The 24,829-nt window shown below is 34.9% G+C and overlaps 1 protein-coding gene across 1 annotated transcript in view; it reads left to right on the top strand.

Annotated features, from left to right (window-relative positions):
- The window catches only part of Man2a1 (mannosidase alpha class 2A member 1), a 175,779-nt gene that overhangs the window by 44,526 nt on the left and 106,424 nt on the right, over nt 1-24,829 (top strand). Inside the window, exon 5 of the mRNA XM_010632228.2 lies at nt 12,204-12,331. Within this exon, the coding sequence (XP_010630530.1) occupies nt 12,204-12,331 (128 nt within the window). The remainder of the gene's footprint in view (nt 1-12,203; nt 12,332-24,829) is intronic.

Genomic DNA, 24,829 nt, shown 5'->3' with positions numbered 1-24,829 from the left:
AGCATTTGAAGTTTGCTCGTGGAAGTGGGTGTTGGAAAGAGTACAGATTGTTATGAAATTGCAAGCGTGTTTTCTGAAATTGGATGAAAAGTTGTACAGCAGGTGTGGATCAGTGTGACTCACTACATGTAATTAACTGAGGGAGCTGGCGGATGTTTGACATGTGCATGTGTGTGTCTTTCTATAGGGCTCGGGTCACTTTATCTGATTTTGCTCAGTGTTTCTCAGGAACTAAATCACACACAAAAACATGCAATGATTGTTCCTTAATGTGATCATCACTTTGGAACAAATTCCCATAATTAAAATACCGTAACTGTTTATAGCAGAATTGACTGTACTTATTTTTTGCTGCTGTTCTAGCAGCTTCCTTTTATTTTTTTTCTTCTTTCTTGATTCATTCGTTCTTTCGTTCAACAGACATTGCCTGAATATCAAGTACGGAACAGAGATTGTAAGGACCTGGGTACTCCCAGGCAGCTATTTCTTTTTCCTCATTATAAATTGTATCTTTTACCATTGACAGACTGCATTCTTTTCTTCTTTTAATGACAAATTTTGGGGAGGTAGTTTGGAGTGGTAGTTAAGACTGTGCACCAGAGCCTGGCTGTCTGGGTTTAAATCCTCGCATCCCATGTACTGTGGCACCTATGCAAAGTTACTTAACCTCTTTGTACCTCAGTGCCTTTATTTTGGCAAATGGAGATAATATTGGAACGTGTATTGTTTGATATTTATAAGGATTCAGTTAATACAAATAAGATGCTGACCACACATCTGATGCATTTTTAGTTTTAAATTTTATTTATTTGTGGTGCTGAACTCAAAGACCTCACATGGTAGGCTAGTGTTCTGCTACTGAGCTATGTGCTCAGCTGGATGGACATGTATTTAAATCCCAATTAAACGTTAGTGACACTTACTATTTTTACTTTTGTTCCACTTAGACACTATGTAATTTTTATTTCTGAAGTCATTTTGAGATTCTACATTTTTTAATAGGAGAGTTAAATATAAAATTTATATTTCTGTCCCATCTTTAAAAAGCTTCATTGAAGATATATAATTTTTTTTTAAACTCTGCCCAGTTACTTTTAGGATTTAAAAAAATTCATGAAATTCTCAATTTTCATGGAGGTGTATAACTAGGTATGGTTAACTTTTGATTGCTTTCCATCTGTCAGTTCAAACACTTGCTCAGCATATGTTTTCTGTACTCGTGCTAGTGTTTGTTTCATTTTTTTAAAAACTCAATTATGTGGTTGCTAGAGTATAGTCTCTCCTTTTGATATGCCATTTTATTTTAATTTCTTTGTTTTACTGCATTTGGGAGATTCTTGTCAAGGATTCTCTCCTCCCTTTGATTCAGTACCTTGTGGCATTGAGTGTATTCTTTCCTGACTTTGATAATTTTAATTCTCTGTTCTTTATATTATTTTCCATGAAGCCAACTATTTTCCACCTTTTATTCATTTATAAGCAAGAACAACTTTATCCCTACCTGGAATTTGTCCCCATCAGAGCGTGGCTTCTTGGAAGACCTTCCTTTTCTAATGAGATACTGTGGGTGCCCTTGTGTTTACTGGCTGGTCAGCATACTCTTCACCCCATTTCCTTTGGGAAATGGTCTGTCAGACAGAGAAGTTTCATCCTCTGTCTTCCTGCCCTTGGTCATACAGGTCAGCCATGACTTGCACTCAGTTCATCTGCATATTATTTCCCAGGGTTTTGGATCTTTGGAGAATGAAGTGAGGGCTGACAGATGGAAGGGAGGGGAACAGACATGGAAGGAATTTGCATGTTTCCTAGTCCCTGGCATTCATGAGACTCTGTCCCATCACATGGCTCCTGTGGTCCTTAGAGTATGGCTTCATTTTCTTCCAGCCCTTTGTTTAACTTGGACTTTTAACCTTGTCGTCAATTATTTGTGCCCAGAAACATTTCCTAACACATTTTATTTCTAGAGTCAATTTGTGTTGCTTGCAAGTGAGAAAGCTAGCTTAGTTCTTTGTTGGAGGACTAGGTCCTTGGAGAGAACATGAGCATCAGGGATCCAGCAGCTAGGGATGGCACCTGGACTATAAATAGGACCACGCAAGGGTAAGAGAGGACAAGGAAAAATCTGGGGGAGGAGTACAGTGACCAGTGATGGTGAACCTTTTAGAGCTTTCAGTGCTATAAACGGCTGTAGCACACTTCTATAGGTTGACCACCACTGGAATGAACCAAGATGAATGTCTGTTTGTTTGGCTGAGCCTGGAGCTAGCTTTCTTTTTGTGTGGCTTGTAAGCCAGATACAGGCTGTGCGAAGAGTACAAATTAGAGTCTATGCACCTCACAGGGAAATTGGGCTTGTTGACTGCCGTGTTTGATATAAGGTGAGGCCATGCTTGGCTCCCTCCCAGTGTGGTTGCATAGGGAGCCACCCTCTGCTGCAGTCAGATCCCACAGGCAGAGAGGCTCCTGTACAATGAGGACTGTGGTTAGTGTGGTTTATTTCTGTCTCAAGATTCTTTGCCTGCACAGCTGGCCCTTCTGATTAGAAGCTGTTGTCATAGTCTCTCAGAATCTTCTCCATTTATGACTTAGGACTCCATACTGATTTTCATACAGGGCAACTTGGATTCAGGACTCAATTCTCTCAGTTCCACTTGTATTGTGTCAGAAACACTGCTGATTGTATGCCATGTGGATGTTTCTTTTCTTTTGATTTTACTGGATGCAAGTTCTTTTTCTTTCTTTTTTCTGTTCTGTTAGCCATTTTTACTTAGGTTAAACCATAGGAAATTGTCAATATTTGACCACCTTTGGTAGACAAGAAAAGCAATTTCATATGATTCAAGTCGACGTTATGGACAGAGGATGGAAAGAGGAGAACAGGTAAGGCAAGTAAGAGTTTAGTGTTGGGTGTATTGTCTTAGTAAACTTTTGAGAGCTGCTTTTTGGGCATTGGAAAATACATACTTAATATCATTTTGATTGAATACAAAATTATTTTATAACTACATTTGTGCATTGAGTTGTGTTTCTGGTCAGTATTTGCTAAAATTCTCTCCCTTGTACCTATAAACTTTCACTTCTGTTCACTTACTACATTTGTGTATAGAACTAGAGTAATAATAGCATATATTTTTCTTACTTGAACAAAACATCCTTAGTGTTAATTGCCTGAAATAGGCAACATCTGTAAGTTTTGGGAAAAATTGAATAGATCTTTAGACTTGCTTTGTTATTTAAAATTCTTAGCTTGTACCGAGTGACATTACTAATAGAATTTTTTGACTACTACTGTAAAGCTTATGCAGTGGCTTGTTTTTCCCATTTTGAAGTTGAGCTATGGATTAAATGTCTGTACCTAAATTTGCAAGCTAGCTTTTGCAGAGCAGAACCTGTTAATTCCAGTAGAGTTTCACTTAAGCTTTCATTGTCTCTGAAGAATACCAATTGATTGTGGGAACTTAACAGAAACATAACTGAAATGATCCCCATAATCTATTCTAGCCATGACTTTTTTGATTCTTCCCCCCGTGGCAGTAGTTTTCAACTCTATAAACTTTTAAAAAATGTAAATCTAAACAACTAGAGAGGAATACATTACATGCAAACAACATGTAGCTTTCTTTTTTTTTTTTTGGTGATTCTAAATAATTTATTCAATTATAGTCATGGTATCTACATGTAACATATTCCATGGATTTAAAACAAGTTGCCTTCCATTAAATAGTCAGCACATTTACTTGTTTTGTGTAGGCTTCATGTTTGGATATTTTCTGCTAGATTTTTTCTTTGGGCTTCATATTTGGATGTTTTTGGCTAAATGCAGGCAAATGCTGCATAATGCTTATAAGATATCAAAATGGGAACACTTATTCAGAGTCAGGTAGCTGAAACATTACTCATTGCATTTCTTTTGGTCAAAACCCAGTATGTTACATATTTATTGTTCCTCTCTGGGCTGAGATACTTGAACAGTTTTACATTGTAGCTGATGCAGTGTGTAATGCAGAAACCCATGGAGTGGTTAGAACCTGAAACCCTTTGTGTGTTCACCAGTGTTTACTCACTTCTCTGCTGTAATCTTTTCATGTAATATAAAGCTTATGTAGATTTTCTGTCTTTACCACAATGTTGGATTTTGTTATTCTGAGAATGCAAACTCTGTACTTACCTAATCTTTCAATCATCATCTTACTTCTTTTTTCCTTTAAGTGAACCTTTCCCCCATTCTTCTTAACTGTGTTTGCTTTTGTTTTTACAATTTTATTTATTTTTTTTAGTTTATTGTTTTAAGTACCTGTTTGCAGTACATAGACAGTGTTTACATTCCTTATGGGGAACTGGTACATGTATATAACACATCCTTTTTTCATCCCCTTTCTCTCCCCTCTCTTACTCCTCCCTGTATCTATTGATCCTCTTCTCATCTGAGAAGATCTGTCTCCTTACTTCCTATTATCTGCCTTTTGTTTTCTTCTTTATTTATAATTGGGTTTCTTGTATAAGAGAAGATGCTTTTAGAAAAACTAAATTAAAAAAAAAGACTGATTATAGTAAAAATTGACAAGAATGTGCAGAAACTGAATCTCTCATATATTTCTGATGGGAATATAAAATGGAACAACATTCTATAAAGTTTCCAAAGCGTTTTCCAAACTTAAATATATACATTTTATGACTGAAGAGGTGTACCTCTGGAGATTTACCCAAGAAGGATCCAAGGTCTAAAGGAGACGTAGGAGGATGGGTTTTTTGTTTCGTAGACTGTCATTCTTTGATAGTCTAGAAAAGAGGGCAGGGACATTGCTAAGTCATATGTTGCTTAAGCTTCATTGTATAACCCTATTTAAAAAAGCAGGGGGCAAAAATTAAAAGAATATTGGTGAGTAGTGGCTCCAAAAACATAGTAGAAGCCAGACAAAATAAAGGAGTATTTAGTATAAGCCTTTTATCCTTAATATTGATCTCTATTTATTTACAGACAAAAGAGGAGAAAAAACACACCCTGGAGGATACAGTGCTATTTTGAGGAAACTATGATAGCAAGCTCTTCATGGTCTCTGTGTCCTCCAAATCTCTTTTTATGTCCCCCAATCTCTAGGAAACCCAGAACTTCTACAGATGGGTCTTGCGAGGCAGTGCTGGGATCTCATGCCTGTCTTCCTAGTCATGCCCTATCTCCTGTCTGTGGGCAGTGGGAGGGGCCTACATGGGAAAAGAATAGGAGGGAAAACACTGAGCTACTGGAAATATTCTGCATATTTAAAGTAGCAATTATAGTTGTCAAAAATTTCTGAAATTCAAAATAGACATTTTATGTTATAATAATTTAAAATATATTTTGAAAACACAACTGTGTATATTATGGTATATATGTTCATTGATTGGAAAGAATGTTTGTGGTAAACTTTGCCTGCTATGACTACTGTGTGAGTTTAACACAAGAATGAGTTTTTTAATTTATATTTTAACTTGTGTATTTTTAATGAAATTGTGTGAAATAGTATTTAGTATACTGTGAGATATTTAAGTTCAAAGTATATCCCTTATTGAAACTTTGCAAAAATTACTAATTAAACCATCTAATTTAATAAATATTTTAAAAATAGCAATAGTATTTTTAAGCTACCATTTTGTTAGTTTTTAGTTATTTTTAGGATATAGCATTTAAATTATAAAGATTTAAAATTTCTATTTATTTATTTTTTTTGGTACTGGGGCTTGAACGCCAGCCCTTGTGCTTTCAGGGTAGGCAGTGAAACCACTGAGCTAAATCCCTGGTGCTTAAAAATTTCTTTTTAAACATAATCCAAAATATATAGGAAGAATTCAGCCACTCTTGTGTTCTTGTTTTACTTATTTCTATAGGAAGTAGTTCACCAGATTAATTTATTTAATAGGCATCTAGGAAAAGATGTGTGTATGTACAGATGTGTATAGACAAATGTGTGTGTATATCCATTATACAAATGACGGCATGCTGGGCACCGTGTTTTTTTTTAAAGTGAACCTTTTTAATCGTGGCAAGTGTGCATAATGTAAAATTGATGATTTTAATAATAGTAAATAAGTGTACAGTTCAGTGACATTAAAGCATTCATATTGTTGGAACTTTTTCATTATTCAAAAATGAAATTGTTTATCCACTAGAGGGTAATCTTCATATTTCTCCATGCCTTCTCCCAGCTCTTGCTAACCTCTATTCTACTTTCTGTCTTTGTAAGTTTGACTGTTCTAGGTACCTCATAGAAATTAAACTATGCAGTATTTGACTTTTTGTGTTGCCCTACCGTGTGTCAGAATTTTCTTCCATTTTAATATTTCATCATATGTATGTGTTATATCACATTTTGTCTAAACCATTTGTTCAATGGCTATTTGGATTATTTCTTCCATTTTGCTATTGTGAATAATGTTGCTATGAATTTGGGTGTCAAAATAATCTGTATAAGTCCTTTCCATCCTTTTAGGTAAATACACAGAAGTAGCATTGCTAGATCATTGTAATTATAGGGTTAATTATTGGGGAACCCCAATAGTGATTTCCAGTGATTAGCATTTTACATTCCCCAATACAAGCAAGATGTGGGTATCCTTCTCCACACTTTGTTTTCTGTTTTTGTTTTGTTTTGTTGTTGTTTTAATAGCTTTCTCAATGAGTGTTTTGCCATGTTTTTAAAACTTGTATCTTGGAGAAACTTCAACAAATTATATTTATGAAGGAGGTTTTATTTAGCTTCTCCCAGCTGAGGACCTGTAGTGTTAATTTCTGATCTCTTGCTAATGCATGCAGTACATTTTAAAAATTGTTAATATAAACAGTTTATCTTTTATACTTTTCAGTATGTTCTGACTTTTTGGAGTGAGCAGGGATAAACGTATATATGCAACTTATAGTTAGATAGTTGTGACCAGCAGTATGTGAGAATACCTATTTCCACCCATCATTTTCATCACTATATGTTACTCAACTCTTTGATATTACTAATCTGATAGGTGAATGTGCCATCTTCCTGAAGTTTTGGAATGCACTTTGTTGCATGTGAGGTTAAATTTCTAGTATATCTGTATCATATTCTTTGTTTTTATTTGCATTATTGATACCATTTCCTTACTGTGACACTATATAGTCTTTGATGGTGAACAAAGCAGTTCTGATTCCCTCATGGAGCTTACAGTGTATTGCAGGAGAAAGACAGTAGGCATATATACGTGTAGAGTTAACTTTGGTTATAAATGCTATGAAAGAAAAGTCTTGGATTTTATGAAGATAACTGTTTATGGGGAAGGTTTGGATGGGATGTGGTGGCCAGTAATGGCTCCTAATGGATTCATATTGTCAACTGGACAGATATGTGTATATATGGAGAAAGCCAGGTGCATGCTTGTTGAGCTGAAAGAAAGAAGGGTGAATAAAATGAGAAGAAAATGATAAAGAAGTGACTCAATTGCCCCATTCCTTTTATACTAACTCTTGAAATACAGGCATCAACAATATTCAAAAATACAAATTTATGCAGTTATTATGTGAGGGCTTTAAAACAAGTCTTATTTTACTCTAATACTAGATACCATGAGAGGAATGTGAATTAATGTAAATGTCCTTAAGGTACAAATTATTTCTTTGGTAGCCTCCATCTTTTTTGAGTTTTCTATTTAATTTTTTTTTATTTAAGATTGAAACCCTGTACATCATCTTGTATTATTTCATATTTCCCCAAATGTGTGATTACAAATTCAACTCATTTTCTCATGTGAAATTAATTTGTGGCTCTTTGAAGCTTGCTAAATGATGCATTGTTTGCTACTAAGTTGTCTGTAACAATTTCCTCATTAGGGAGAAAAGCTCTTTGAGTGCATCCCTCTGTGTGACCAAGTTCCAAATGTCTGATGAGTCTATGTGGGGGAGGAACAACACTCACAGAAAATGATTTGCAGCTTCTTGTGCTCTGCAGTAAATTCTTAAGTGTAAATTCTGCATCTTGGGCAAAATGAGCAGTGACAGATATGCTCAGTTTAATTTTGATCAGTTATTCCCTTAAGCTTCCCCAGAATTAAAGCAGAAATATAGAAGTATGTTAATGTCTTTTACCAGTAGTTACAGGTCAACTCACTGTTATAAAAAAAAGTGAGTGCAAGCATTGAAAGTTAGTGCCCAGCTTCCCATTTCTGGATTTGATGGGTGTGTGTACTCCTTTGTTTTTCTCACTTTGCCCAGGCCTTTTCCCTTGTGTCTGCGTGTCTCATGTTTAATAGCAATGATCATGAAGTGTACACATAAAAAGTTTGCCAGAAATAAAAAAGTCTAAGTAGAAACGATATTAATTAGATTTTAGGGGCAGGCATGTGTGTTTTGGTTGTGTTTTCCTTTGACTTTCATAGAAGTGGCTTGGGTGATGCTTGTTAAAGACTAAGTGAATGAAAGTGCCTGTATTTGTTCTAAGTAAATTTTTCTGTGTGTATACCTTTTCTCATTATTTTAATTACTAAAGCCTTAAAATACAGTTATCGTGTATCTCAATTTTATTATCACTGCCAATTTTAAGTATGATGCTTTTTTGTAGGCTCACATTGCTTTTCCATTATTACTTGTAAATATTTTTTTTTGTTTGCAAGTTATGCAAAAATCTTTAATGGTTTCACAACATAACTTGTAACACAGAACTGACAGAGCCGGAGGACTGGAGCTTCAGGAAGTACAAGTGCATGTCCAGTAAAATTCAATATTTAAGTAGTTACCACTATATTCCTATATTCCTTCTCTCTCTCTCTCTCTCTCTCTCTCTCTCTCTCTCTCTCTCTCTCAGGTTGCTTGTCTAAAATCAACAGATTGAATGTTGTTTAATCCGTATTTTATGACATTATTTAGAGTTGTGATATTTCTATTATTCATCACTATTTTAGTAACCTCTAAGAATAGTTTTAAATTTCTAGAAAAGTTGTAAATATAGTACAGAGCTTGTAAATTTTTAAAAAGTATTTCCTGATACAGTGTTTTTGTAAGGTGTTCAGCCCTATTCTTTGGAGCTATCTTTAAATAATGAAGATCATTGCTATGGGTCTTAATACTTAAAAGTTGTCCACATTTTTTGGTATCATTTGCATTTTTCTCTGATTAATCAAATACCTACATGCTTATATATGTTCTGAAATGAAGGGCAAAGTTGTATACCTCAGAAGTTTCTTTGTGTTTATTAATTTTTTTTTTTTTGTACCGGGGATCGAACTCTGGTCCTTGTACTTGCGAAGCAGGTGCCAGAACCACTGAGCTAAATTCCCGGCCCATTTATATTTTAAACAGTCACATGGCAAGCATTTTTATTGAATGCAGTAAATACTTTATGTCACTTCCGGCCTTTAAGAGTCTTCTGGTGTAAAATCTGTTTTTAGGCTGGGGATTTAGCTCAGTGGTTCCACTGCCTATTTCAGAAGGGCAAGGACCCAAGTTCAATCCCTGGTACTGAGGAGAAAGAAAAAGTGTAAAATCTTCTTTTGTTTTTGTTTTTAAATCTTTGTAATTGACCTTTGACTCCATTTCATTTTTCCCATCCTTACCTATTCTCTTTTAGATATCCTAAAACTTAACTTTTATATAGGTCCCTTTTCCTAAGCTTTTCTAGTGCGGGTCATTCCTTTTGGATATATCCTACATTCATCAAGTAGCCCAGGTCAAATTGACATTCATTACAGTAGAGTGACTTACCTTCTCAACTTTGCTCACTGCCTGTGTTCTAATACTGCCCCTCTGCCAGACACCCAAGCCATACTCTTTGTAATTCTTGTAGCTCTCATCATTTCCCAATTCCTACTTTTTCATGGCATGTTCCCTTTCTCTTCTTCCTCCTCCATATTTTTGCCATTACCATATTCTAGACATATTACTTCATCCCTGTCACTGAGACTCCATTCTTACTGACCTCTCCCCTTCCCAATTCATTTTTATATTAGTGAGCTTGATGTCATACAACTTTATGTAAATATGAATATTATACTGAGAACCTCATTCATTCATTCCTCAAACCAAGCTTCTCAGTGCTGAGCATGGAAATGTGAACCAAACTGAGTGTCTACTCCCTGCTGTCTTGAAGTTTCTGTTCTAATGGTGGATAGGCGTGAGGAGAAGGAAAGAGGAGACGCTTTGGGTCTTGATAAAGGCCATGACATGACTGAGTGTGTGGGTGCAGTGGAGCATTAGTTTGGGTATTCGTGGAGACTTCTCTGGATGAGTTATGTTTGAGTTGAAATGAAGGCAGCTGGAACCAGCCATGTTGGGAAACAGAGAAGAAAATAAGGAAGTGCTGAAAGAAAATTAGCAGGAGGCTTAGTCTTTAAAACAACGATTGTGTATAGATACTTGGGTACCATTTAAAGTAGCATCTCAGGCATCCTCAGAAGGGGAAGGGTGTATTAATTACAATGGAACTGGGAAAATTAGCTACTGTGTATAATGTGCGATTCTTTGTTCTGTTGACTTCCTAGGGTACCATTCATGCCTGTTGGGGCAGGAGTTATGCAGCAAAATTAAACATTGATGAAAAAGAAAAATTCCATTGGGGGGTGATTTCTTTTTTAAATTTTTGTTTTTTAAACCAGTGGTTCCTAGATCTTAATTCAAAATCTGCATAGAATTTGCGTTTGACCAATTCATGTCTGAAATTTTCCAAAGGATGTTTACTGGAATATAAAACAGTGATGGTTGAGTTTCCACATGAGATTTTCTGATTTTTTTTCTGTTCTCATATCTCCGGTTGTGAGGCACTGTTGGTCATAAAGCATAAGGGACAGTCAGGTCCATGAGCTCTAAGAGGCAAAGTTCATTGCGTGGGTGAGTGGAATATAATAACCTTGGGCTTATTTATGTTCTGGAAGAAATATAATTTTTAAAAATTTCTAGTTTTTTTTATAAGTTCTCGATTTCTTCCATTGAGAATCTGAAGTTTATCATTTTAGTTTCTTTAGATACTGCAATGAGTCATCATATTCTATATTTGAAATTATTAGTTGGCAGTCCCCATGATTATATGAATTTAACCTTTGTATTTTATGCAAGGAATTTTTAATTTGGGGTAAATTTTGTCTATTGTCTACTCAGTCACTGTATGATCCAGTATCTGCTGGAATAAATCAGATGCTGTGTTAATGCTGGGGTTTCTGTAAAACACTTTTAAGGAAAATATTTATCCTTTGTGTCTTTCACTTTCTTCAACTAAATCTGGCTGTTTAGCTAACTGCCAGTTTTATGTATCTGGTGATATATTGACTATCCACTTATTAAAATTTCCCTGGTTCTCTCTGAAATTTTATACTATTGTCCAAATCATCTTGCTGCAAACTGATAGGTCTATGAAACTTAAGGTATTTGCTTGAATTCTTGACTTTTATACTTTATCAGACACTTTTCAAAAAAAAATTTTTTTGGGGGGTACCAGGGATTGAACTCACTTTTCAAATTTTTAAATATTTTATTATTTTTTCCTTTTCAGAGAAAAGTTCTTATAATAATTCTATTTTGCTAGAGATGGATATCTTGTTGCTTTGTATGATATGATAAAGGAATAATACAGTAGGCAAATAATGAAATGTTTGACTTTTGGGCTAAATAAAAAATAAATTAGCCTACATTTTAACTAGATTGGGAGCAAAGTGTTTTAATTATATTTTTTGGAGTAATGTGCATGATTAATTTATCAGTGTTATAAGGATTAAAGTCAGTACTGATTTTTTTTGTTAATGTTGGAATACTGAAACAGCCATCCTTTAAATGACAGCCCTTTTGTAAACACCCATCAAGCATGTACCCTGAATAAAAGGTTGCTAGGCCCCCTGCAACTCTCAGAAATAAATCGTATGTGGCTTCTGATGTCAGAAGTTTTTGTGAATATGTGGGTATTGTACTTCTGTGGAGAAGAACCTCAGATGTGATCTCCCCAGCTTTGCCTGGGGATGGAGGGGTCACCCGAGGCACTTTACTAGAGGTGTGTTATCTATCACTGGGGCTTTGAAGTGAAATTCATTCACTGATTGAAAAAAACAACTTTTTAAACAACTAACATAGATTGTGGCTATTTTAAAAGCTGTCCTTAAATGTTATGTTATTTTAAATTGTTGCTTGGACTTTTCTTAATATAGTATTTGTTAATATAGCCTTATTATTATTATTATTATTATTATTATAATTATTATTATTATTATTATTATCTCCCTAGTTTACTACAAAATGGCCAGTTGGAAATTGTGACAGGTGGCTGGGTTATGCCTGATGAAGCTACTCCACATTATTTTGCCTTAATTGACCAACTAATTGAAGGACATCAGTGGCTGGAAAAAAACTTAGGTATGTATTGGTGTTTTTCCCTTTCATTTGAGCTATTTTAGGCAATTATTTTTAGAGAATTTTAGGTCAAGCCTCTATTTTATTTTGTTAAAATAGTTTCCCCAGAACTGATAATTGTTCAGTAATTTATCTATCATTAATTTGTGATATTTTTGACATCATAAACTCAGTTATAAAGACATACAGTAGGTTTAGGGTTTAGAGTTTGTTTAATGTTATTTTATCAATGTGTTTAATTGATAAGCTTATGATATGATATGAGATTAATATGCTTATTAATTTTAGAATTTTTGATTTAACTTGATTATACCATCATCACAGGCAAAATCCTATTATGGACTTAGCCACATAATAAAAAGGAAAGTAATTTATTAACTATGTCAGTGGAATTCCCGAGATACGGTGACTCAAGGTAAAGCTATATCCAGGTCCTGTCTTTTGGAGTTCTGCTTATTTGTGCTTCAGTCTTCTCCCTCGTTTTTTCCATCATGACAGAGAAGATGACCTGAGTAGCTGAACTTCATTTTTCATGTAGCAACCCGGAAAAGAAATTTTTCTTGAATTTTAACTGATTGGCTGCTCCTTAGGTATGGTTCTTATCTCCGATCCAGGTCCTGTGGCCAGCTAGGATGATGGTAATGGTCTTGGAAATTGTGGAGGGCAGGGTCAGCCACATTTGAACTGTGATAGGTGTTCTGTATGGACTGATCATGGAATAGGCCAGGCCTGAGAAATTTCCTCTACAAGAAATGAGAAAGTGGATGCTGGATTTATGAAATCCATGAACAACTCATAAAAGCTTAGGAATAATTGAAAGGTATTATTTGCTTTCTGTAAAACGGTACATAATTCTTTTCAAATATTTTATATCTCAGTAGAATTTTGTAGTTTTCTTTATGGTAACCTCATGTTTTTCAATTGAAGTTGTTCCTTGATATTTTATTACTTAAATTTTTTGTTAGTGATAAAATCCTTCATTCTCTTAATTTTTTATTTATTTTATACTTTGACATAATTCCAGATTTAAAAACAGTTGTAAGAATACTTAACCCCTATTAAAATAATCTTCCTACAGATTCACCAATTATTAAAATTTTGACACATTTGCTTTATTTTTCTCTTTCCATATTGTTCTCATTGTTATTATTATAATTAGAATAAATTGTGGTATTATACCTATGCAGAAAAGGGTGAACAGAGCAAGCCCATATAAGCCATGCTTATAGACCTTACAGGCCCTGCTAATAAGGTTGGTACTACCATGAGGAACTTGAATTTTGAAATGATAAGAGCATCTCATTATTTTAAACTCTTTAAATGTTTGTTCACACAATGTAGTGTATGTCAAAGCTTGTTTTCCTTCTGGGGGTCTGGAATCTTAGTCTGTCCTAGGCAGAGAGTACCTGAATGATCAACTCTTGGTAGAGTGAATGGACCATTAATTGTGATTTTTCAGCTTGCCTGGATGGAGAAGGGCCTAGCATATTTTTAAGGCACACTTCTGAATGTGTCAGGATGTCTCATGGAGTGTGAACTTGGGTAGTAGTTAGACTCCTTGCTCTTTTTCTTGCTGGCCCTGTTTCTTTGTTGTACTTCTTGGTCACTATAAACTAAGGATCTTTGCTCTATCACACCCTTCTTACATAATGTTTCTACCTTGGGATCACCAGGCCATGAGCTGACATCATGAACTAAATGAAATCTGTCTGCATCTAATGTATGGTCATCTAGTGACTGGAAAGCGGACTAATAAAAAACATGGGGTGTTGTAACTGTACCTGAATGTGTGGTTTCAAAACCTTTGGAACTGGATTGTAGAAGTTATTTGTAAATGTTTGGAGATGCAGGTCAGAGAAACTTTAGAAAGCTGTAAAGAGCCTGACAGATTATCTGGTCAGATCTCAGAAGAATAGAAGGCTGATAGGAGCCTTCAGTTGGGAAGAAGAGCTCAATTGGCAGTTCACTAGAAGCCATGAATGTCACACTTTGGCATAAAAGTTAAATATATTTTGCTCATATCCTTAGACTTTGTAGGAGTCTGAGATTAAGGGCACTGGACTGATTGATTTGGTGGAGGAAATTTCAGGGCAGCCCAGTGTTCAGGTTGTGGCATGCATACTACTGGTTACATTTAGCCAGGTTATAGTGAGAATTGGGAACAAAAAAACTAAGCAGAATAATTTGCAGAAAGAAGATAGAATTGCTGAAGAGGTTAAGATCATTAAAAATGTAGCCAAATGCTTTGTACAGGGTGAAAAAGAATTATGCCTTGAAGACATCTCTTAAATCAGCAAGACCCTACAATTGAAGGCTCATCTTTTCATTTACAGAGATATCCTGTTATCTCTGCTTGAAAAGGGCCTCCTATAGAAATGGTTTTCCAAGATTCATTTTTTTGTGCTCAGCTATTTAGTCTGTAGAGGAATACTGGCTACTGCTTGAGCTGCTAGCAGACCTTGGCCTCATGCACGTGATGCTGGTCTTCTGGATATGGAGAATGCAAGAATTGTGAAATAAAGGAAGCTTTCAAACAGATTTCAAAGGAAGGCCTGAAAAGCCACTCAAGGGACCCTTAGGAGGGCACTGCGTAAAGCTGTGGGAATGAAGCCAAACGTGCAGTAGAGATCCCAAAGAGTTAGAGATGCCAGGAACATCAAACATTTGCTGAGGAAAGCTACAGGCTGTCAGGAGAACCAGTCAGAGAGGCCATGTTGGCTGTAACCATCAAGGGCATAGGAGTGTGGCCACCCACACCTTTGGAACTCATATCTCACCATCATGTACCCAGGATGTTGGACATGGAGGTATAGGACTTAATGTTTGCCCTGCTGCATTTTGGTCTTAACTTTGGTCTCATTATTTCCTATCCTCTATTCCACCCTTTTGAAATGGGACAATTTACCTTGTACCACTGAACCTTGAGCTTTTGTAACTTGCATTAGATTTTTACAGAGGTTCACAGCTAAGAATTTGCCTTGATTCTCAGAGGAGATTTTGATTTATACCTTTGAAAGGGAGTGGGGTTGCGAATTTCAGGATAGGCGTATCGTGCCAGATGAAATTATGAACCTGTTGTTTTTATTTGGAGATTAAGTATAGTTTAAGGAAATATTTCTGTGTCAACTTGACATGGGGTGAAGTAATCAGGATACATGATCTTTATGGGATTAAGAAATGCCTATCAGATTGGTGAAGCACACATCTTGTTGTGTTTAGGTGGATCGTGGAGGTGTGGCCCTGGGTACTCTATTTAGTCCCTTGACCTTTGCTGTCTCGTGCTGTTGCCTTTCTCTGCTTTGCAGCCTCTGTGGACTCATCTTGTTTTTTATGCTTTTTTCTATAGTAAATCGTAACTGAGTATGACAACATGCTGAGACTTCTAACTTTCCTCAGTCACCAGACTTAGGAGTGGTATTAGATTCCTTTATTCGTTGGCCCCTTATACACCTCTGCATTGGATTTTTCCTTGTTTCCAGCTTTTATTAAAGTATCAGCATGCTTGTTCTGCCACCCTCTCTTAGTGTGATGCTGCCTTGAAGCCAGCCAACCATTGACTGAATCCTCTGAAATTTTGAGCCAAATTAAACCTCTCCTCTTTTAAGTTATTGGTGTTGGACATCGTGTCTTAGTGATGGAAGAGCCAGCTATAGCAGACTGATGGTTTCTTATGGCTGATGGCATTTCATAGGTATTGTCACAGCTTGGTACTGGAAGAATGAAACATGTGCTATGTGACTCCACGAAGAGGGAACTCGTAGAAGCTCTCATCAGATATCCCTGGTCTCTGTTCTGTGTACATTTTTCCTTTGCTCATCTTGTTTTTTATGCTTTCTCTGTAGTGAATCATCACTGTGTATGACAATATGCTGAGACTTCTAAGTTTCCTCAGTCAGCAAATCTAGGAGTGCTGTTAGATTTCATTATTCAGGGACCCCCTGTACATCTCAGCTTTGGATTTTTCTTTGTTTCCAGCTTTTATTAGAGGATAATTTGCATGCTGTGTAATAGCTAAATATTAAATGTGGAGTTAAGTAAATTTTGACAAATGTATTTACCCATTTAATACATTTTTATCACCCCATATATAGGGTAATATGTAATAATCTTTTAAAAGTTTTAAAGTTCTCTCATTCCCTCATCTCTTACCTGCAGCCAATTCCAATTTCTGGCACTATAGTTCTGCCTGTTGAACTTATTTGTGGGTACAAAATGTATGTACTCTTTTAGATCTGGTCTTTGCTCAGTATAATTGTTTGTTCACCTTTATTGACATGTATTTTAAATACCATAAAACTCACCCATTTAAACTGTGCAGTTCAGTAATTTTTACATATTCAGACATGCAAAACCATCACCACAATATAGTTTTAGAACTTTTTCAACATCCCCCAAGGAAACCTAGTCCTCATTAGTAGTCACCTTTCTGGGTCCTGCCTTCCAATCCCTTGTGCCAGGCAACTATTCATGTTTTTTTAGGTAAAATCTTCCCTCAATATTTGTGGGTGATTGGTTTTATTTTGTGTTTTTGTTTGTTTGTTTGAGACAGGGTCGTACTATGTAGTTGAGACTGAACTGGAACTCACTGTGTAGCCCAGGTTGGTCTCGAACCTACAACAATCCTCCTGCCTCAGCCTCCCGAGTGCTGGGACAGGCGTGTGCCACCATGCCCGGCTGTGGGTGATTGGCTTTAGAACTCCTCATAGATAGCAAAACACAAATTCCTTAAATAAAGTGACATAGTGTTTGCATATAACCTTTACACATACTTCATTCCATATACTTTAAAGTATCTCTAGATTACGTATAATAACTAGTACAGTGTAAATGCTATGTAAATAATTTTTTAGGGAACAGTAATAATAAATCTGTACCTGTTCAGTAGATGTAGTTTTTCCTCCTGAATATTTTGGATCTCTGCTTGGTCAGATTCACAGATGTGGAACTCGTGGATACAGAGAGCCAATTGCATATTGTGTTTGTCTCTTCTGGATTTTTCATATAAATGGGAGCGTCCAGTGTATGACTTTTGTGACTGGCACAGTGGTTTCAAGGTTCACCCATGCTGTAGCATGAAGCTTCCACAGTGCTTCATTCCTTTTTATTGCTGGATAAAACTTTGTTATATGGCTATCTCACACTTGTTTATCCATTGCTTAGTTGATAGATATCTTCTTTTGGGTTTTGATGATTAGTGCTATTACACACATTTGTGTAAAAGATTTTTTTGTAGATATGTTTTCATTTTTGTTGGATGTACAGTGGACCCTTGACTTAGGAACTTGATTAGTTCCTAAGGGAGGGTTGATTATAAGTCAATACAGTTTTTTTTTTATTATTATCGTAGCCATTCTAGTACACAAAAAATATCTCATTGTGATTTTTATTTGTTTTCCCTAATAACTACCAGTGTTAATTTTTTTTTCTCGTATGTACTGGCTACAAGCAGTCTTTGGAAAAATGTTTATTCATATCCTTTGCCTAATTTTTAATAGTGATATTTATCTTTTTTTGCTGCTTTATAGGAGTTCTTTATATGTTCTTGGCAAAAGTTTTGTCAGATAAGCATTAGCAAATATTTTCTTCCATTCTGTGGATTCTTTGTTCTCTTGAAGGTATTTTTTTATATGCACAATTTTCATTGTTTTGTTTTGTTTTGTTTTTTTTTTGACTTGAGTTCTCACTATCTTGTTCAAGTTGGTTTCGAATTCTAAGTTTCAGTCATTTTCCTGCTCAACATGTCAAGTAGCTGGAACTCTAGGTGTACACTTCTGTGCCCAGAAAATAAAATTTTGAAATCTGTTTTATCCGTTTTTTTTCTTTTGTCATTTGTGTTTGATGTCTTAAAAAGAAACCATTCTCTAATCCAAGATCCTGAAGACTTGTATTTTTTAAAATAGTGTTATGGTTTTAGCTCTTTTATTAGGTATATGACCCATATTGAGTTAATTTTTCTGTATAATGTGAGGTCGGATTCCATATTCTTTCTTTTACATATTACTAGCCAGTTGTTTCCAGTGCCCCTGGTGAAAAATGACTCTGCTTATTGAATCATCCCGGGGGTCTTGCTGACCATCAGTTCTCCATAAACATGAGGCTTTCTGTCTGAAATCTTTAGTCATTGACTTATGTCTTTCTCCTTGTGGCAGTACAAAATTGATTTGATTACTGTATAGGCTGTGATAAAATATGGTGATTATTTAAATTTAAAAGATTATTACAGTAAAAGGCACATTACCATTAATTCCCTTCAAAATTCTCTTCCCTCCCTTCAAACACACTTGTTCTTTCACTCATATCACTTTAGTAAGCAGTTCTGGAAGTCTTTGTTCTGTGAGTCAGTAATTCATTCTTTTTATACCTGAGGAGTGTTTCATTGCTTATCCAGCTTCCTTTTGAACATTTGCTTTCAGTTTTTAACTGTCATGACTCGTACTACAATTATAATAATTTGTTCACAGGTCTTTCTGTAGGCTGTTGTGGATAAATAGTGGGGATAGACTTACTGGGTTGTATGATAGATGTATGTTTAACTTTATGGGAACTTTGAAAGAGGCTTTCAAAATGGTTGTACTGTTTTATACTACCAGCAATGAATTAGAATTCTGGCTGTTTTACATTCTTGCTAATATTTGGTTGCCTTTTTATCATAACTGTCTCCACTCGTGGCTATATAGTGATATTTATTGTTGTTTTAATTTGCATCTATTTGATGACTAATGATATTGAGCACCTTTTCTTGTGCTGATTGTCCAGTGACATGTGATACTTAGAATTTTCTGAACCTTTTACCCTTTCTTCTTGATTGGGTTTTTGTCTTTTGAGTTGTATATATTCTTTTTATGTTCTGATATAAGCTGTTTTTCACATATATGCTTTATGAATGTTTTCTCTCAACTTGTAATTATTCCTTTGTTTTTTGTGGTGTTTTTTTCACTTCTCTTAACCACTTAATACCAGTTTTATAAAACTATTTTTGATTTGTATATGTATGTTTGTGATTGTATACATCTTCTAATTAGAAGGTTTATTCAATCTTTTTACTGTTAGTAATGTTTTGTATAATTTCTTATGGGATTATATAATATTTTCAAAAAAAGATTTAGATCTAGGAATAGCTTAGTGATAGAGTGGTTGCCTCTAGAGTGGTTTGAAATAAATAAATGAGAAAAGTTGTCTCACCTTTTAAAATACACACACACACACACACGCACACACAAGTATTAGTATTTAGACTATATATCTTTTTACAATACTCAAAAATATTAACAGTTACACATGATGATGATAGTGCTGTTCTTGTCTTCTCTGTCTCCTGTCTGCCCCCCTGTACATGTATATGTATATTTTTTCCCCTGGGGGAGCTTTGAGACATGGTCTTGCTATGTAGTTCAGGTAGGCCTTGAACTCACTATGCAGCTCAGGGTGGCCTGAACTCCTGGTAATCTTCCTGCCTCTGCTTCCTGAGTGCTAGGATTATAGTCATGTACCACCATACCCTGTTTCTTGTTCTATATATTTATAGGAAATAATTTAGCTATATTATCATTATCTATTATTTTATAATACATATTTTTTGTAGTGGTACTTTTTTTTTTTTAGTACTTTTCAATTAGTAATACATATTGAATATTGCTGGAATTCTTTCAAGCATTTGTTAGCATTATATGGTTTTTCTAAGTTGTTCTATGAATATGATTACAGTTTGTTCAATTAAAAAGTCATTGACTTCCTAGAATAGATCCCTTTTGGTTTTGGTGCTATTGAGTTCAATCTGTTTAGTGTTTCTTGTTTATGATTTTTATATCCATTTTCATAAGTGAGATTAGTTTTCTTTTTTAATGTGCTATATTCATATGAATTATTTATTGGGTTATGAAACTTAATACAATATTTGGGTAGCATTGTATCCTTTATTTTGTATGAATTTTATGCATAGTTGAAAAAATTACTGCTAAAATGTTACACCTACAGGGTTTTTGTTGGAGATGTTTTGATAATGCTAAAAATTTCTTCATGATTATTGATACGTTCTGATTTACATCTAAAATATGAATTAAAATTATCAGAAATTTTTAAGCAACATTTTAAGTATTTAGAATATAATGTAATAATTGTACGTGAGAATCTTTGTTTTAAACAATGTTATGCAAATAATATTCAATATGGGAAACATGGAAAAAATAATATGTTAGCAGAAAGTGAGCAAAATTCCACACTGCCTGCTGTTATGTATTACTATTTTGCGATATATAATAGTATAATATTTTGGACTTTTCTAAATGTGTTTATTTATAAAATTTGGAGTTTTTATATTACGCTTTTCCCACTGGCATGATGCCAAATTTCTCTGTAGCCTGTCTTTAGCCCTCATCTCCTTTCATATCATAATTTCAGAAAATATACTTTATTTTCCCTACTTTCTGTATCACTGCCTTTCAGGTAGCTACAAACGTGTTGTTGATGCAGAAGAGACTGTCAATAATGGTGCTACAGTTGCTAAATGGAATGGATAGTAGGCTCTCGGATGTCACTGTAGCATTTGCTGTTGATTTTCACCTTGTTTGTAAGCTTATTATCCTTTGTTATTTGTATTTCATGTACTTCCTTTTACCTCCTAATTTTGGTATAATTTCATACTTATGCAAAGTTGTATGTTAGTACTTAGGGAGGACTCCTGTATGTTCTGAGACTCCTTGCTTACTTTTCTGAATAGTTTGGGAGTCACATAGTTAGAGGGACCTTGTCTGCTGTTTCACTTCATAGTGTATTTCCTAGAAATAAGGCCACTTATAGAATTAGAATGCAGTTATCAAATCAGATAGGTTAATAGTGATACAGTAAGACAGTCTAGTTTTATAATCTCTATTTAAATTTTATCAATTCAGTAATAACATTTATAAAAGCTGCTTTTTTCCCCCATCCAAGTCAAGAATCAAACGCAAAGCATTAGTTGTGTTTCTCTTTTATCTGAATAGTTCCTCAATTTCTTTTTTTGGGAGGGGATTTTGACCTCAGTATTCATAAAGAATGCAGGCCAGTTTTTTCTCAGTTTGAGTTCATCTGTTTCATCATGATTAGGTTTAGGTTCTTGATGTATCCTTCCTGTCTGTCTGTCTTACTAGAGTGTCACTGCAGTAATGTTCCAGTGAGCTCAGTAGAGTATCATGAGACTCATAATATGTCCTTGTCCCAAGGTTTGTAATTCTAGTTTTGAACAGTTTGTAAGGTGTGTCCAAGTGTCTTCATTGTACTGTTCAAATTTTCCCCTTTTTGATTAATAGTTTATGAGAGATACTGTACTTAGTAAATAGGTGAGTAACCTATTCCTCAGCAAGCTTTCACATTTTAGTACTAGCAACCATAGATGGTTTTCTAAAAATTCCACTGCTCCTTTTGCAATTGGTAGTTGGCATTTTATTAAATGGGAGTACTTTCCTTTTTTGTTTCCAGCAGTGAGAACTCAGGCATTCATTGGCTTGTAATCCTGTACTATGATTTGTTACTTTGATAATCAGTTTGATTCAGACTCATCCGGTAGAAGTCCCTAAAAGGTGTCTCCTAAATTATTTTTTTGTGTTAGTGTGTTTGCAGTATATAATTGTTACATTTACCATGGGGCAGTTTGTTCATGCGCATAGCACATCTTAATTCTTTTCTTCAACCCCAGCCCCGCTCTCTCCAACTCTTATTTCCCTCCCCATTTGCAGAAGCTCTACTGCCACTTTTTTCTTCAATTCTTTTTTATTTTTGGGTACTAGGGATTGAACTCAGGACCTTGAACTTGTGAGGCAGGTAGCTGCACCCTGAGCTAAATCCCGGCCCCTCTTCAATTCTTTTTTAAAATCACTTTTTCCTTTCCTCTCTCTCCCTCCTTCCATCTTCCTGTTTGAAAATGGTTTCCCTTCTTTCTATTATTTATCTTTTATTTTGCTCTTTATATTTTGGGTTTCTCATGTAAGAAAAACCATGCAATATTTAAACTTGTGTATCTGATTTACTCCACTTATCGTTATGGCCTCAAAGTGCATCTGTTTTCCTATGAATGCCTCAAATTTATCCTTCTTTATGGCAGGGCAGTACTCCACTGTGTATAAACACAATACCACATTTTCTTTGTGCATTCATCTGTTGATTTAGGTGTTTTAAATTGTGCTGTTATAAACTTTAAGTCTTTAAGGAAGATACTTAAAAAGGGAATAGCTAAAGCAAATGGAAGTTGTATTTTTAGTCTTTTGAGGAATCTTCATAGTGATTGTATTAGTTTCCATTTTTACCAGGAATGTGATAGTTTCTTTTTTCCTGAAGCCTTGCCAGCATTTGTTAGTATTAGTTTTTTTGATTAAGTTGGTATCTTAGTGTTCTATTGTGTTATCTTAATTTATATTTGTCTAATGGCCAGCAGTTTTGAACATTTTTTTTTTCCAGCTATTTATTGGCCGTCTGTACTTCTTCTGAGAAATGTCTGTGCATTTCAGTTTCCCATTTTTTTTATTGGCTTTTTAATTTTAGGGGTTTAAGTTTTTTGAGTTCTTTGTATATTGTAGATGTTAGTTCTTTGTCCAAGGACTATCTGGAAAAAACATTTCCCAGTCTGTAGGTTGTTTTTCACTCTGTCAGTTTCCTTTGCTATGGAGAAGGTTTTTATTTTTATATACCCCATTTGTTGATTTTCAGTTTTATTTCTTATGCCACTGGGGTCTGTTCAGAAAGTTTTTTGCCTATACCTGCATTTTCAGGAGTTTTACCTATTTTATGTTCCAGCAGATTGTTTATTTATTTTTTGTATTGGGGAGCTGACTCAGGACCTTGTGCTTGGGAGGCAGGCAGGCACAGTGCCACTTAGCTAAATCCCCAGCCAGATTGTTTCTGTTTTAACATTTAGATCTTTGATCCATTTTGATTTAAGTACATGGTGAGATGTTTGGGTCTAGACTCAATCTCCTGCAGGTGTATATCTAATTTTTCCAGCAACATTTACTAAAGAGGCTTTCTTCCAGTGTGAGTCTTTGGCTCCTTTCTCAAAGATCAAATAGCTGACTGTGTCTAGGGTTGTTTCTGCTACCTCTGTTCTCTTCCATTGATTCACATGTCTGTTTTTGTGCCTGTACCCTGTTGTTTTTTTTAATCACTGTAGAAGTGTAATACAATTTCAAATCTGAGATTGTGATGTCTCCTGCTTTGCTATTGTTACCCAGAATTGTTTTTGGTATTCTTATTTTCTTCTAGTTCCATATGAAGTTTTGGAGTTATCTGTAAATCTGTGTGAAATTGATGGGGATTGCATTATATCTTTATATCAGTTTTGGAAGTATGACCGATTGACTACCTTGGTTGTTCCTATCCGCAATAGGGGATATCTTTTCATTTTCAGTGCCCTCTTCAATCTCCTTTTTCAGAATGATATAATTTTTGTTGTAGAAATCTTTCACTTCTTTGGTTAGGATAATTCCTAAGTACTGATTTTTTCTTGATGCTACTGTGAATGATATTGTGTTCTTAGTTTTTTTTCTAAGTTTATTATTACTATGTAGGAATGCTGTCAATTACTATGTGTTGATTTTTTTTTTATCCTGCCACATTACTGAATTTAGTTATTCATTCCAGGAGACTTTTAATGGAATTTTTTTGTTCTGTAAGTGAAGGATTATGTCATTTGCAAATAGTGATACTTGATCCTCTCTTGTATAGATCTCTTTTATTTCTCTTGCCTGATTGTTCTGGCTAATGTTTCAAGGACTGTGTTGAACAGGAGTGGTAATTGCGGACATCTTTGTCTTGTTTCTGATTTTAGAGAGAAAGCTTTCAGTTTTTCCCCATTTAATATGACATTGGCAGTAGATTTATTATAAATGGCTTTTTATTAGATTGAGATAGGTCCTTCTGAAATACCTATATTCTTCAGAGTCCTGAATTATTTTAATATGTCCTTATGATTCCATGAACACTTCTTTACTTTATGACCCAAGAACAAGTTCAAGACTTTTCTTGTACTTACCTTGAGACGTTCCTCAGCTATCCACCCTTTCTTTGAAGTTTTTTAAAAAAATGATATTTAGAGGCCATGATCTGGGAGTTAAGTTGTGCTTGTTGGTACTGAGATGTTCTATTGCATCTAAAACCTCCTTGCACTGACCTGGGAAACGTGGATATGTGAATGTGAAAGAGAGCGAGAACGTGTGTGTGTGTGTGTGTGTGTGTGTGTGTGTGTGTGTGTGTGTGTGTATCCCTGTATATATGCACATATCTTTTTATGTCTATATCTGTATATTAAATAAATCTATATCCATATACTAAAAATGTTACATTTCCTTATTTGTGGTTTGTGGTTACTTTTCTTTTTGTGAAAATCCTGGTTGTCCTGTTTTCATTTTCTCAATATTAGAATGTAGGAAAGGTAATTTCAGAATTGTAAAATCCACACCACCATTGAAAAATAAAATTCTTAAATTAGATTCAGTATTTCTTTTCTCTCTCTCTCTCTTTTTTTTTTTTTTTTTT

This window comes from Fukomys damarensis, unplaced genomic scaffold (assembly GCF_012274545.1).
Source record: "Fukomys damarensis isolate Sample0158 unplaced genomic scaffold, DMR_v1.0_HiC HiC_scaffold_3, whole genome shotgun sequence".
Classification (NCBI taxonomy): Eukaryota; Metazoa; Chordata; class Mammalia; order Rodentia; family Bathyergidae; genus Fukomys; species Fukomys damarensis.
The sequence above is the reverse complement of the archived record's forward strand: the minus strand, read 5'-3'. Positions and strand labels throughout refer to the sequence as shown.